The 12,199-nt window shown below is 32.5% G+C and overlaps 2 protein-coding genes across 3 annotated transcripts; both read right to left on the bottom strand.

Annotated features, from left to right (window-relative positions):
- Positions 1–1,030: 1,030 nt before the first annotated feature.
- On the bottom strand, positions 1,031–3,593 carry mRpS10 (mitochondrial ribosomal protein S10). The gene is made up of 5 exons (XM_080168713.1): positions 3,427–3,593; positions 2,698–2,804; positions 2,151–2,245; positions 1,357–1,431; positions 1,031–1,180 (listed from the first exon to the last, which is right to left on the bottom strand). Exons 1-5 carry the CDS (start codon positions 3,591–3,593, stop codon positions 1,112–1,114), a joined length of 513 nt encoding a protein of 170 aa, XP_080024839.1. The 3' UTR covers positions 1,031–1,111.
- Positions 3,594–3,599: 6 nt separating this feature from the next.
- Positions 3,600–10,566, bottom strand: Atg3 (Autophagy-related protein 3). 2 transcript variants are annotated; one of them, XM_080168709.1, is made up of 10 exons: positions 10,430–10,566; positions 9,983–10,103; positions 9,356–9,436; positions 8,665–8,796; positions 8,150–8,245; positions 7,331–7,355; positions 6,925–7,021; positions 6,364–6,469; positions 5,203–5,302; positions 3,600–4,836 (listed from the first exon to the last, which is right to left on the bottom strand). In XM_080168709.1, the coding sequence occupies exons 1-10, from the start codon at positions 10,498–10,500 to the stop codon at positions 4,754–4,756; spliced, it is 912 nt and encodes a 303-aa protein (XP_080024835.1). In that variant the 5' UTR covers positions 10,501–10,566; the 3' UTR covers positions 3,600–4,753. The 2 variants fall into 2 exon arrangements, with proteins under 2 accessions (XP_080024835.1, XP_080024834.1); XM_080168708.1 differs by lacking the exon at positions 7,331–7,355 and having other exon boundaries at positions 6,925–7,046.
- Between the last annotated feature and the right edge of the window lie 1,633 nt (positions 10,567–12,199).

Here is a 12,199-nt window from a genome sequence, read left to right as displayed (position 1 = left end):
TTCGAGAAAAAAAGTCAAATTTCTCGTACTTAGAAAAAAAAATTTTTTTGTAGAAAAAATTGTCTGATCTTCATAATTTTTTTTTGTGAATGCTCTTTATTACATTTAGCAACTTTAACCTTTAGGGCATGCTGTAATTAAATCAATATGTCATAGGTTTTTTGAATCTGAAAAATCGACCACAGATTTTGCCAAACTTTTCTCTTTTTTTCAACTTGATTTTTTTAGGAAATTTTGCTAATAGAACTAATTTTTTTTGGCCAAATCTATTCAAAATTGCCTGAATTTTAAGGATCAGGCCTTTAAAGTCATAAAAAGTTATTTTTTCTAGTAGTATTTTTAGGTATGTTTTTTATCAAAAAAATTTTCGATAAAAAAGTCAAATTTCGCGTACTTCGGAAAAATTATTTTTTTTGGTAGAAAAAATTGACCTATCTTAAAAATTTTTTTTGTGCATACTCTTTATTACATTTAGCAACTTTTACCTTTTGGGCATGCTGTAATAAAATCAATACGTCATCGATTTTTCGAAGCTTGAAAATGCCCTACCGACTTCGCCTCAAGGCGGGGCGAAGTCGGTGCCGTTTTAGAGATCAATTTTGACAAACTTCCCAAAGTCCTAGGTTTACGTCCTTTTAGGACCTGATCGACTTTTCCGAGATCTTTCTACTGGTCTTGGTCCAATTAAAAAAAAAAAAAATTTACGATTTGCAGGTTCAAAAAACCGAAAAAAAGACCGAGTTCGCCCCGCTTTACCCTATGCTGTTTATGAAATTTGCCCAAAAGGGCGCCCAAAACCCTTTTGGGTAATCGGGCGGCCCGTTATCGAAAAAAGTGCCTGATATGCCAACCCTGCAGGGAAGAGGAGACATTAAAACGTAAATTATACCGTTACCCATTCGTTTGCTGAAAAACTTTGGGGATTGATTGATTGATTGATCAGCATAGAAGATGTACATCTATCTATCCTCTATTGTATTATCTCTTAAAATCCCTCATGAATTTAGGTTCCGAATAAATAATCTTATCAAACAAAATACCAACCTTATATTTCGAATTAAAAGAAAAAATACACAAAATGAAATGACTTAAAATTTGATTGAATTAGTTTTTACTGTGCGTCAGCTTGAGCTGGGGGTTTCAAATGTTCTGAATGCTTCTGAAGTTCAGTTTTTGTCACCTGAAATTTAAAGTCATTTGATTTAGGAAGAGGTACTTATTAATAATATTGTTCATAGGCATTAAAACAAAGTTACTCGAGTATTAGTTTTGTCGTTCCGTCACTTCGTTAAAAAAATATATACCTAGTATTCCGGAAATACAGACATCCCTCCTAAATATTGTTAAAAAACTGACCTGCATATTAACACCTTCTGGAAGATTTCTCTGGACATATTCTAGGTAGGTATCTGCTGTACTTCCAGTTAAATTCTAGAAAAACGTATTAAAAAATTTAAAAATAAATCTCCTTTATAGAATGTTTAGGTAAATATTAAGTACTTGTTACAAAAAAAACGCCTATAAAGACAATAAAAAGCGTATTTTTTTAGCCCATACAACACCTTTTTTAAAATATCGAAGTCACAAGTGAAAAATTTTTTATTCAAGTTTTATGTTGTTTTAGCCCTGATTCTCTGAAGTTAGGATTCAGATGAACACGGAGACTGTCGCATCGCGCACCGCTGAATGTATTCTATGTTACAGTACAAGCTGACCCGCCATTCTCGTGGAAGCTACTCGATTATTACATCACCTATAGCCTGGAGTTTTTGGCAGGTGTTCCATATAAAGCCAACCTAATTAAATGCACTCTCATGTGAATGAGGAGCATGGACAAGGAAAAGCATGATTAAATTGCTCGAAAGGTAGAATCCTAATTTTCTACAAATCTCCCTCCTTACAACCTAAGGGAATCTCAGGGAAGGTTGCGTGATTATATTCTGACAAATTGCGACTGCATTTTTCTACCAAGAGCAAAGTGGCACTTGCACTCGGATTTTCCCAACCATATCGTAGTGCGCTAACCACTACTCTATGGGACACCTTATTGTTTGTTCTCTAGGTACAGTAAATCTTAAACTTATTTTATTGGAGAAAATATAAATATCTTAAAGTATGACTATTAACAATGAAAAACTAAAATGAATTACCTTAAGAGTGATGAAATGGTAGAAAGTTTTGAATTCATATTGAACTCTGTGCTTTTTATGCACAAAAGCACTTTTTAATAAAGTTTTCATTTCCTACAAGATTTTACATTTTTAAATTTTTTAACTTGATAACTTAGATCTATAGGTAATCTATTATTCTATTTTAGAGGTTTTTGTTAAGATGTTTTCGTAGGTAATGTTTTAACCCTAAAATAAACCCTGAAATGCTTTAGATAGACAGACAGACATAATAAGAATAAAATAACTTTAGGTATTATTTTACACTCTCAAACCTCATGGAGGGAGGGGACAATGGACTGTAGATTACACTGGCGCCTAATGTTTTGTAGCCACATTATCTTATTTGTTGGCTTAAAAACTTTCATTCCAAACTAGATGCATCACAAATCAACAACGAATTTTTAAAAGATGTAACTTTGTTTATCACCATTGGAAATGTAATTCAATTTATCGTCCATTGTCTTATCCCTTAGGATCCCTGCCATATATGTCTATATGAATGGAATATCAAAAATGTAAAATTCCTTATGGTTTTGTTCAGGTGCGTGTGATTTAGTGACATTAACATCCAATTCTTTGGCTGCAGCGTTCATAAACCAGGAGTAGCTCTTAAGCACCGCAGGCTCGTGCGCTCTAAATAAATTGATAATATACGTGGATATTATGACAGGGAAAAATTGTCGTCAATTTAGTTTGCTAATATAGAATGGAACTCATTTATTGGTTAGTTCATTTATCCAGTAGGTGGGAAATAGATGGGGTGAAGGGGGGGGGGGGAGAGCTCGTTATTAACGCCCGCAATGTGTGATTTACTATAGTAAAAAAAACAAAAACAGATCCAAGTACAGGGTGTCCGTCGGAAACAGTTTTTTGAAACGCTTATTACTCCATTAATATTTTAGCTATCTTAGTAAAATAAAAAAGTATTTGGCAGCCTACTACTGACCATTTTATGGTATAGGGATGAAAAATACGCAGTTAATGTCATTTATGTTTATTTTGCTGATAAAGATTTTTAATATTACTCTACTAACCTTTGCTTTACCTAACGTAAAATGAGTATCAAACTTACATTTTAATCATAGGTTAAAATCTTTCGTCTTAAATAACCTATTGTTTATGCTGCGCTAATTATAAAAATAATCTAAACTTTTCTCAAATTAGGGTCTGTACGCACGTTCGAACGTTAGTCTCGAATAGTTATCCATAATTCTGACATGCACAATGTTTAACAATATACATATGATTACAATACCTTAATTCAATATCAATATTGCTGTACAGCTTATCCGGATTAGGTTGTTGTGTAGCCGCAGCCGCCGTACTTTGCCAAACAGCCGGCTGTACGCGAACAGTACAAGCCCAGGAGGTACGGCCCGTAACTTGAGGGGTAATATTACGCATCATATTTAGTGCAAACATTTTAAATCTGAAAAGGTTTATTTTGATTTTTGTTTACATTTTTTTGTTGCTTAAAGTCATGGGTTTAAAAATCAAAGTATAAATATTTTGAGCTTCTGAAGTAAGGGGGTAATTTTGTTTATTGCTTATTTATTAATCTCTCTATTATAATAAAAAGGCATATTTTTTAGTCTTATATAATCTTTAGCTCAAATAAAATTAAAAATAACATGTAAGCCAGTTTAAAACTGGCCTTATTTCCATATTTATTTCAAAATAACTCAAATACACATTTTTTCTGTAAAATTACAATAAAACTAATAAAGGCAAAAATATAAAAATTTAAATGTGCTGCGCATGCTAAAAAAAAGAAAATTATTAGTAAAAAATATTTTTTTTCTTCAAATCATTAAGATATTAATTATGCTAGCTAGAAAAAAAAACTATGAAAGGGGTGGTGATTTTTGAAAAGATCTTGTAGTCTAGGTACCTATTGAAGACACTTTTTTTTTAAAGAATCGGAGATTATAATAAGCTCCGTAGGAATAGACAAAATTCGATGCTTCCCTTAAAGTGATAATCAATCACTGAACCGCTCCCCCTTAGTTTTATTCACCAATGGACCTAGCCCTGCGGGGCTTATATCTCCAGCACCCTAACCTAGCAGGGCTAGCCGCTATAGCTTAACCTAACCTGACCTAACGTTAAAAAAAAAAAAAATAATTCTCCCTTAATTGTCTATTTATTACAAAAAAGGGGAAAGGGGGTTCTGAACTTTAGTCCACTTTAGGGAAAGCACAGTCATATGTTTCTGGAATGCTCCTAAGTGTCCTTTATAAGATCAATACAATAATCCCCCCTCCTTCCCAAGTCACCAGGAAAAAAAAACAAATAAATATGAAAATAAAATGGATTGTTTACAAATGCATGAAATGAAATTACAACAAACTAATAAAAATTTACCTACCTACTTATGTAAAGTCTTTTGAAGTGGGACTTTGCCCTATAAGATCTGTTTAACACCCTAAAACCTCTAATTTTTGCATTGAGATATGCATTTATACAAAATAAATTTTTTTTGGATAACAATTCAAGGTGTTTTGTTTAAATATATTCAAAATATGTGAAGCTAGCTATTGTAAGGAAAATATAGATTAAGATGTTTAGATCCACAATAATGATTATTTTTCAGCTCCAAAAGAGAAATTCTGTGTAAAATCATATTCTATTGTTGGAATAATTGCCTGCACAAACTTCAAGAAAACTGGAAAAGGGGAACACTCTCTGAATTAGGTTTTGTAAGATTGGCTGTGTAATGCTAGTTCCATGACCGCCGAACGGTATTGAACAATTTTGAAGTCAGCGTAATAAAACTTTGGGTGCACATGTAATTTAAAGTCCAATGTCCTCTGCCTCCAAGGTAATTTGTAACTGTTGAAAACATAAATAACAAAATTCTATGAAAATCCCGAAAGTTTTTTTTTAGATAATTAGGTCTTATTTTAAAACTACGAGGCACGACTTTCTTATTTGATTAAACTTAATTATAAAAAATATAAAAAGCAAATAAGACGGTCTTTTATTTGATAGAATAGTCTAATTAGATTAAAACTTAATTCATGGAGTGTGCCTATGAGATATTGATGCACCATAAGATCTCCGCCCCCCTCTGTGATCTGATCCAACAACTTTTTCATGGTTTGTGCGTGTTTACACGGGTGTACACTCGCCTATAAAAATATACAAATATTATGGTGCATTCACTCCAAGTCAAAGAGCCTACCTAGTCATTTGTAGGTATGTTTATTAATTTTGATCAGGTAATATTGGGTATACCCACCGGGTTAGGGCACCGCAGGTATGACCCACGCAGAGTTTAAGTAAAGGAAGAAAACATAAACCAATCCCTTTATTCTCATTTTTAAAAGCAAAGCTTTCCTATAATTAGGGATGGTCCGTACGTCCGTCCGTTACAGATAGCTTTTTTCGTTAATTTAGGCATGTTAGAATTGTCCTATCGATTTTAAACGTTGCATAATGCTTTCTGTAGTAGTTAGGTACGACTTGGAAAGCGTAGCATTTCTATAATTGTTACCAGAATGTCCGTACGTCAATTTTAAACGTGTTGATTTTTAACTTCTTTAACAACAAATTTTTATGTGATATAATAATCCGATTGATCTGATTTTTGGAGTACTGATTCATATTACAATATTACAAGCGAAGCATCTCTATAATCAAGTCCTTAAAATGTAAGTATGTCCTTAAACAGTTTTCTGTATTTGAGAAGTTTTGCAACAACTATACAAATAATTTTGTCAAAACTTTTATATTTATATTTTGCATATTTAGTTCAAACACTCTACAAGAATTAATGTTCGTACAAATAATCAAAATAATTTTAAAGGTAAAAAAAACAATTTTGAAGGGTAGATTTTCATAAACTCTCAAACTAGGTACGCAGTTTTCTTCACCATTAGAATTGAAAATATTAATACAAGATTGGAGTATCACATTCTTTTCAGTAAATATGATGTCTGTGTGAAAAAAAACTCAAGGATCTTAAGGGATTAGACAATTGTCGAAAAAAAAGGATTGAACATCTCCAGTCATAAATTATTTGTTCTGTAGATAATAAATAAATATGCTGAAAAGTTTGGATAGTTTGTGTATTACCTACCTAATCAAGATTTAATAAAAGTCTCTACAGATTTTAAGCCTACAATTTAGAGAGCGTTAATATAAAACTTTGGGTACCCCCTGCACCCCCCCCCAAATGAACTATAAGTACCTGAGGGCCTCCAGGAAGGTGCGGATGTGTCTCCATTGTTATTGTCTTATTCGCATGGTCAGCGGAAAAATCTTCGTACATCTCTTCAACAGTTAAAGGTTTCCTACAGTTTTGTGTTCCAGTAAAAGTTTATGTAAGATAAAAAAAAAAGTAGCTAAAAAGATACTTAAAAGCAGTCTGATTGATACGGATGTTTTATAATTAAGTATGCTCCTTAATGATTGGAATATATACAAGAAATTTCAGCCAAGAAAATCATGTTTCTCCATAACGTTCTAGACTGCACTGACCATTACGAATTACCTATAGAGTAACTTCGCAATTCATAATAATAAACATCCATGGCAAGGCCTATATGCCCATCTTTAAGTAGCAAAGCGACAAGACGCTAAAATAATTAAACAGATAGCAGTTAAAAGTTGTCTACAATTTCTGTTGAGTTCAATCAAGAATGATAGCATCCATAAAATGGACAAAAATGCACATAAATAGCGCAGCAATACCATTTCTCGTTAATAAGAAAAAAACCAAAGATTTTCTAATAATGGAAACACATTCCTATTCTCATTATATCCTGTTAACCAAAGGCGCGGAGTTTGATAATATTTGTCGTAGGTAATGTTAAGATCATAGGTTCTAGTACACACAATCTCTCCTCCTTGGCTGCTTGGCTTCGTTGATACCTGTAATAAGGAATAAAGGTTGTCGAGTTCATAGGTATAAGAATGAATAAAGGTTGGCGAGTTCATAGATATAATAAAGGGAAAAGATTGGTAAGTTTACAGGTAATATGAAGATTTTAAGTTCTAGTATAAACAATCTCTCCTCCTTGGCTGCTTGGTTTCGTTGATACCTGTAATAAGGAATATAGGTTGTAGAGTTCATAGATATACCTAATAAGAATTTAAGATAGATAAGTTTACAGAAAATATAGATATCATAGGTTTAGCACACACAATATCTCCACCCTGACTGCTTGGCTTCGTTGATACCTATAATAAGGAATAAATGTTGTATGTAGAGTTCATAGGTATAAGAATGAATAAAGGTTGGCGAGTTCATAGATATAATAAAGGAAAAAGATTGGTAAGTTTACAGGTAATATGAAGATTTTAAGTTCTAGTATACACAATCTCTCCCCCTTGACTTCGTTGATACCTGTAATAAGGAATAAAGGTTGTAGAGTTCATAGATATAATCAGGGTTTCGGATCCGGATCTGGATCCGGATCCGGATCCGCAAGGATCCGCATATTTTTGAGTCCAAGGATCCGGATCCGGATCCGCAAAAAAATGCGGATCCGGATCCGGATCCTTAGACTCCAAAAAATGCGGAAAAAATGGAAAAATCTACCTAAATTTATATAAAATCTCAGACATTCTCTTGATGAGAGCCAATCTTTAAGGTTTAGGTTCAGACTTGAAAATTAAAAGTATTTTTGACTTCGAATTAAAGAATAAAATTTTTTTGAAAAATTTGGTGATTTTATTTTTATTGTCAAAGATCCGGATCCGGATCCAGAAGGATCCGGATCCGCATCCGGATCCGGATCCGGATCCGCACTGACCAAATTTTGAGGATCCGGATCCGGATCCGGATCCGCATAAAATCAATGCGGATCCGAAACCCTGGTCATAATAAGAATTTAAGATAGATAAGTTTACAGATAATATAGAGACTTCTATAAGAAACATACTGTTAGAGCCAATGAATACCTAAGAAATGTAAGTTTCATACTTTGGGAACCAAATCAATGTCCCCTCCCTCCCTGGATGGGCCACATTACCTCAACAACATTATCATCCTCTTCTAATCCTCCTTTCTCAATGAAATCATCCATATCAAGAGCATCTTCATCTTCGTCGCTGCCATTACCATCCTCCTTGAGTAAAAAATATATAAATATCAATAGATTATTATTTTGTACAAAATGTTGACAAGGAAAAGATTATAGGACTTTTCCAAAGATATACAGATAATGATATGGTTTTCTTATTTTGATAACCCTGATGTATATAATATATATCCCTATTTAAATCACATTTGTGTCTGTCTGTTTGCACTTTAGGATCTCGCTAACCGCTGTACCGATGTGGTTCTTATATACAATCTAGCTTCTAACAGGTAGTTATATAACTATACTAGGGGAGTGTTCGTACCACGAGAAATCTCCACTAAAATAAATATACAACAATAAAAATGAAATAATTAAAATCTTTCAAAAAAACAACAGTAATAATTGTATTGATTATTGAGCTAGATTTATTTAAAGACAATCTAAGCCAAGGCAACTTCTCTAACCTGTGCTTCCACCCCCTTCTCGTCCAGAGTCATCTCAGCAATCTTCTCCTCTGTGTCCTCTGGCTTGTGGAAGTGGTGGGTGTCGACCCAACCACCCTCGGGGTCAGTGTTGTCTAATATCATCTCTTCACCCTTAATACAACAATCAGTATAATGAAGTAAAAGGATTTCTGTGTATCTGTATATGCTGAAAGATTTCGCTAACCGCTGAACCGAAATGGTTCTCCTTTACAGTACAACTTTTCATAGGTCCTGAGGTAGTTTTAGACTATTTTGCCATTTTATATCCTTTAGCCTCTAGATGCACGGAGCGCAGATGCTAGTATAACATAAAACTAGAATACTTAGGTACTTATCTAGATAGGAAATAATTCTCAATAAAGATCTCAAAAGCTATTGATATTCCTTTTAGGAAGCTTTTATACATTTAAGTTCTAGAATGAGGTGTTTGACTTTCACTTAAACCTATTCTTTAACCAGTGACCCCCCTTCCCCACCTCACCTCTTAGATTTGTTTCTGAATTTTTGTTCTTTAACAAAATACCCTCCAAGATTTTCTTAGAAAATTTCTACTATTGAAGTAGAGTAAGCTATTCTTCAATTCACCAACTTGAGTAAACGCATTACCATTTCTTGTAGTTTCTATTGCAGCATTGCTTATGGACATAATTGTCCTTGATTATTAAAATACCTTATATTCCATTTGTTGGCAGCGTTTATAGCAAGGTACGTTTCTAGTGATCAGAAATTGTTTGTCGGCGGGTAGGTAGTCCTAAACAAATGAAATCATGTATGATTAATGTAGAAAGGGAGGGGACAATGAACTGAAAATGAAATAAGTAGGTACCCAAATTTTTATAAGAGCCCCCTTGCAGAGGCTAGAAACAGGAGAAATTAACTGTGAAAATACTACGATACCCGCTACTTCATTTTCTTTCCGTGATCCGCAAGTCTTTCATTCTTTGGCTTAAAACTTTGAATACTTTTATTAAATCTTGATTGGTACATAGGTTCAAATAAGTAGTCCAAATATTTCAACCAAAAGTATTAATCTAAAGAAGGGATAATGTAGGTTATCATCATCAGGAAAGCGCATCAATTGACCGTACATTGTCTTACCCTGATTTAAAACGAAGTTAACAATAATATAGAAAATTAGATTCTAAGAACAACAAATGATGAATAAAATTGGTTAATTTTAGAAGCAGATAGGTAGAAATAACAAATGTATAATAAAAACAAAAATGATTTTTATAGAAAAATATTACTTAATAATAAATTTAATATTAACAGAAAGCAGAACTGAGTATAAGAATACCTTAATATTTGTAGGATCTCCAACAGCCCATTGCCAGCTGGGACAGTGGTGGACTAAATGATCTCCAGCAGCCACAAATTCATCAGGATTTATCACTCCGGTCTCTCGAAACTTGGATTCTCTAAAGAAAACGGTTTTAAAATCAGAAAGTGAAATTGAGTTATGGATTTTAAACTCAAACTTTATTGATCGTGATGATATTACAAACCCCAAATCTAATACATTTGCGGAGTTAGTTTTTTTCTTCCAATTCGACCATAGTATAATGGGAAGACGGACAGAAAAAGTGAATAACATAGTAAATAAGAGTAATATACACAAAAATTTAGCTATCTGTCTTTAGAACTAATAATCAAATTTAATTTACTCTGTGGACGAACGGACATGTAAAATTTTAAAGTAATTTACTATAGTTACAACTATAGAATTATTATTAAATAAAATTACCTTAAAACTGGAGTTAAAAATTCTGCAACTTTAAGTCCGCTAGATTTCACTGAATTGTATATGTTTTGCATTTTATATCCTAAACAGATAGGTAGCTAGTACGTAAGATAAAATGGAGTGTGATTAAATTCTTAAACATAAAATAAATATAGCTTATGGGAAAAAATTGGACACTGCAAGATTTATGTTCTTTTACAGCTAGTTTGGTTAACTAAGCTTGGTTTACTAATATTTGTAAATTACAGGAGTAACTTAAAAACATAACGTACGTATTTTATTAAACACTAGCGGCTTCGCCCCTAGCCTCTAGGGGCTTTGCCCCAAGAAAAAAAATAATTTTCTGCACCAGCACCAGCAGCACCAGGAGTATTTCATTTTGGGGGGAGGGGGAATTTTCATTTTTGGGGGGGTTAGGGGTGTCCCACCCCCCCAAGAAAATAGCTTAAAACCACCACAGGACCGATAGGTATATACCCTGAAGAGTAGAATCCAATCGGTTCAGTGGTTACCGAGATCTTAAGCTTCAGACGGACAGACAGACAGACATCAAGCTACTTTGTATTATAGATAATTACTTTCTAATTTCCTTTTATAAAAATACTAGGACTTTAACAATTTTATGCTGCTAACACATTTAGAGTTGAAAGAATGCCATTGTCTGTTTATAATTGATAAAATTAAAACAGCAAAAAACCTAGGTAAGAAATATAATATTGTTTTTGTTGAATTTTTTTGCCAATATAATAATTAAAACATAACAAAACGTTAATTAAATAACACATATGGTACCCTAAATTACAAAAGAAATTAATGAAACAAGTAAATATCATATAACTCCTTATCCTTCATTACAAAGTAGATGTGTTTGACTTTGTTTGTTTGAAGTAGCTTAAGATCTCGGGAATTTTTGATTCTTAACATATTATCTTTTTAGTGAAGCATATAAACGTTTTGGAGTGGCTTTAGGCTATTTTTCTTTACACTTCGAATTGTTTTCCCCTAAAGGCTACGACAAATCACCTAGTTATAGTAGAAAATTCCGCAACAAAAGAGAATTAATTTATTAAATGAACAAAAATATAAAGAAACTTAGAAAGCTGATTGTTGTCTGAAAAAAATTGTTGATGACAATGTAAGCGGCTTTTAGTAAATTCATAAATGTCAAATATTATTATTTATTCAAAATAACAAAAATAAAAAAAACTAACTAATTTTTGATAATATCAGAGTTATTTATTATTCAAAATAAATATTATTTTAAAAAAAATACAAACAGTAAAATATAGTAATTTTTATTATTTATAAAGTCTAATTTACTAGAAGCCTTAAAAAAGCGTTATTGCCGCGGAAATTTTCTTACGGGTAAATGTCGTCTTCATATTATGGTAGAGGGAGGATGCAGACAATTATTGTGTACAAACAGCTGATCTTTGTTTTTATTTACATTACAAGTTATTCATATTTTGTTCATGCTTAAAATGATTTTTATTTTAGTTTGATACTAGTTGCTTTGCTCCTAACCTCTAGGGAATCAGTAGAGGTCAGGAAAATAGCCTAAAACCGCCCCATGATGTAACAAAGCTTCCCTGTAAAATATGGCAATTCAGAATTATTTCCAAGATCTAAAGCTATCTAAGACAAAAAAACATTAATACTTTATATTTTAAAATATAAAGTCACTTTTAGTAGGATTTGTGAATAGTATATAATGAATTTTTAATGAAGCAATTAATAATTGTATATTGTAACACGAATTGAGGGATAGGTCAA

This window comes from Acartia tonsa, chromosome 8 (assembly GCF_053477335.1).
Source record: "Acartia tonsa isolate MP-2025a chromosome 8, ASM5347733v1, whole genome shotgun sequence".
NCBI lineage: Eukaryota > Metazoa > Arthropoda > Copepoda > Calanoida > Acartiidae > Acartia > Acartia tonsa.
Note: the sequence above shows the minus strand (reverse complement) of the source record. Positions and strands in the feature narration are given on the sequence as shown.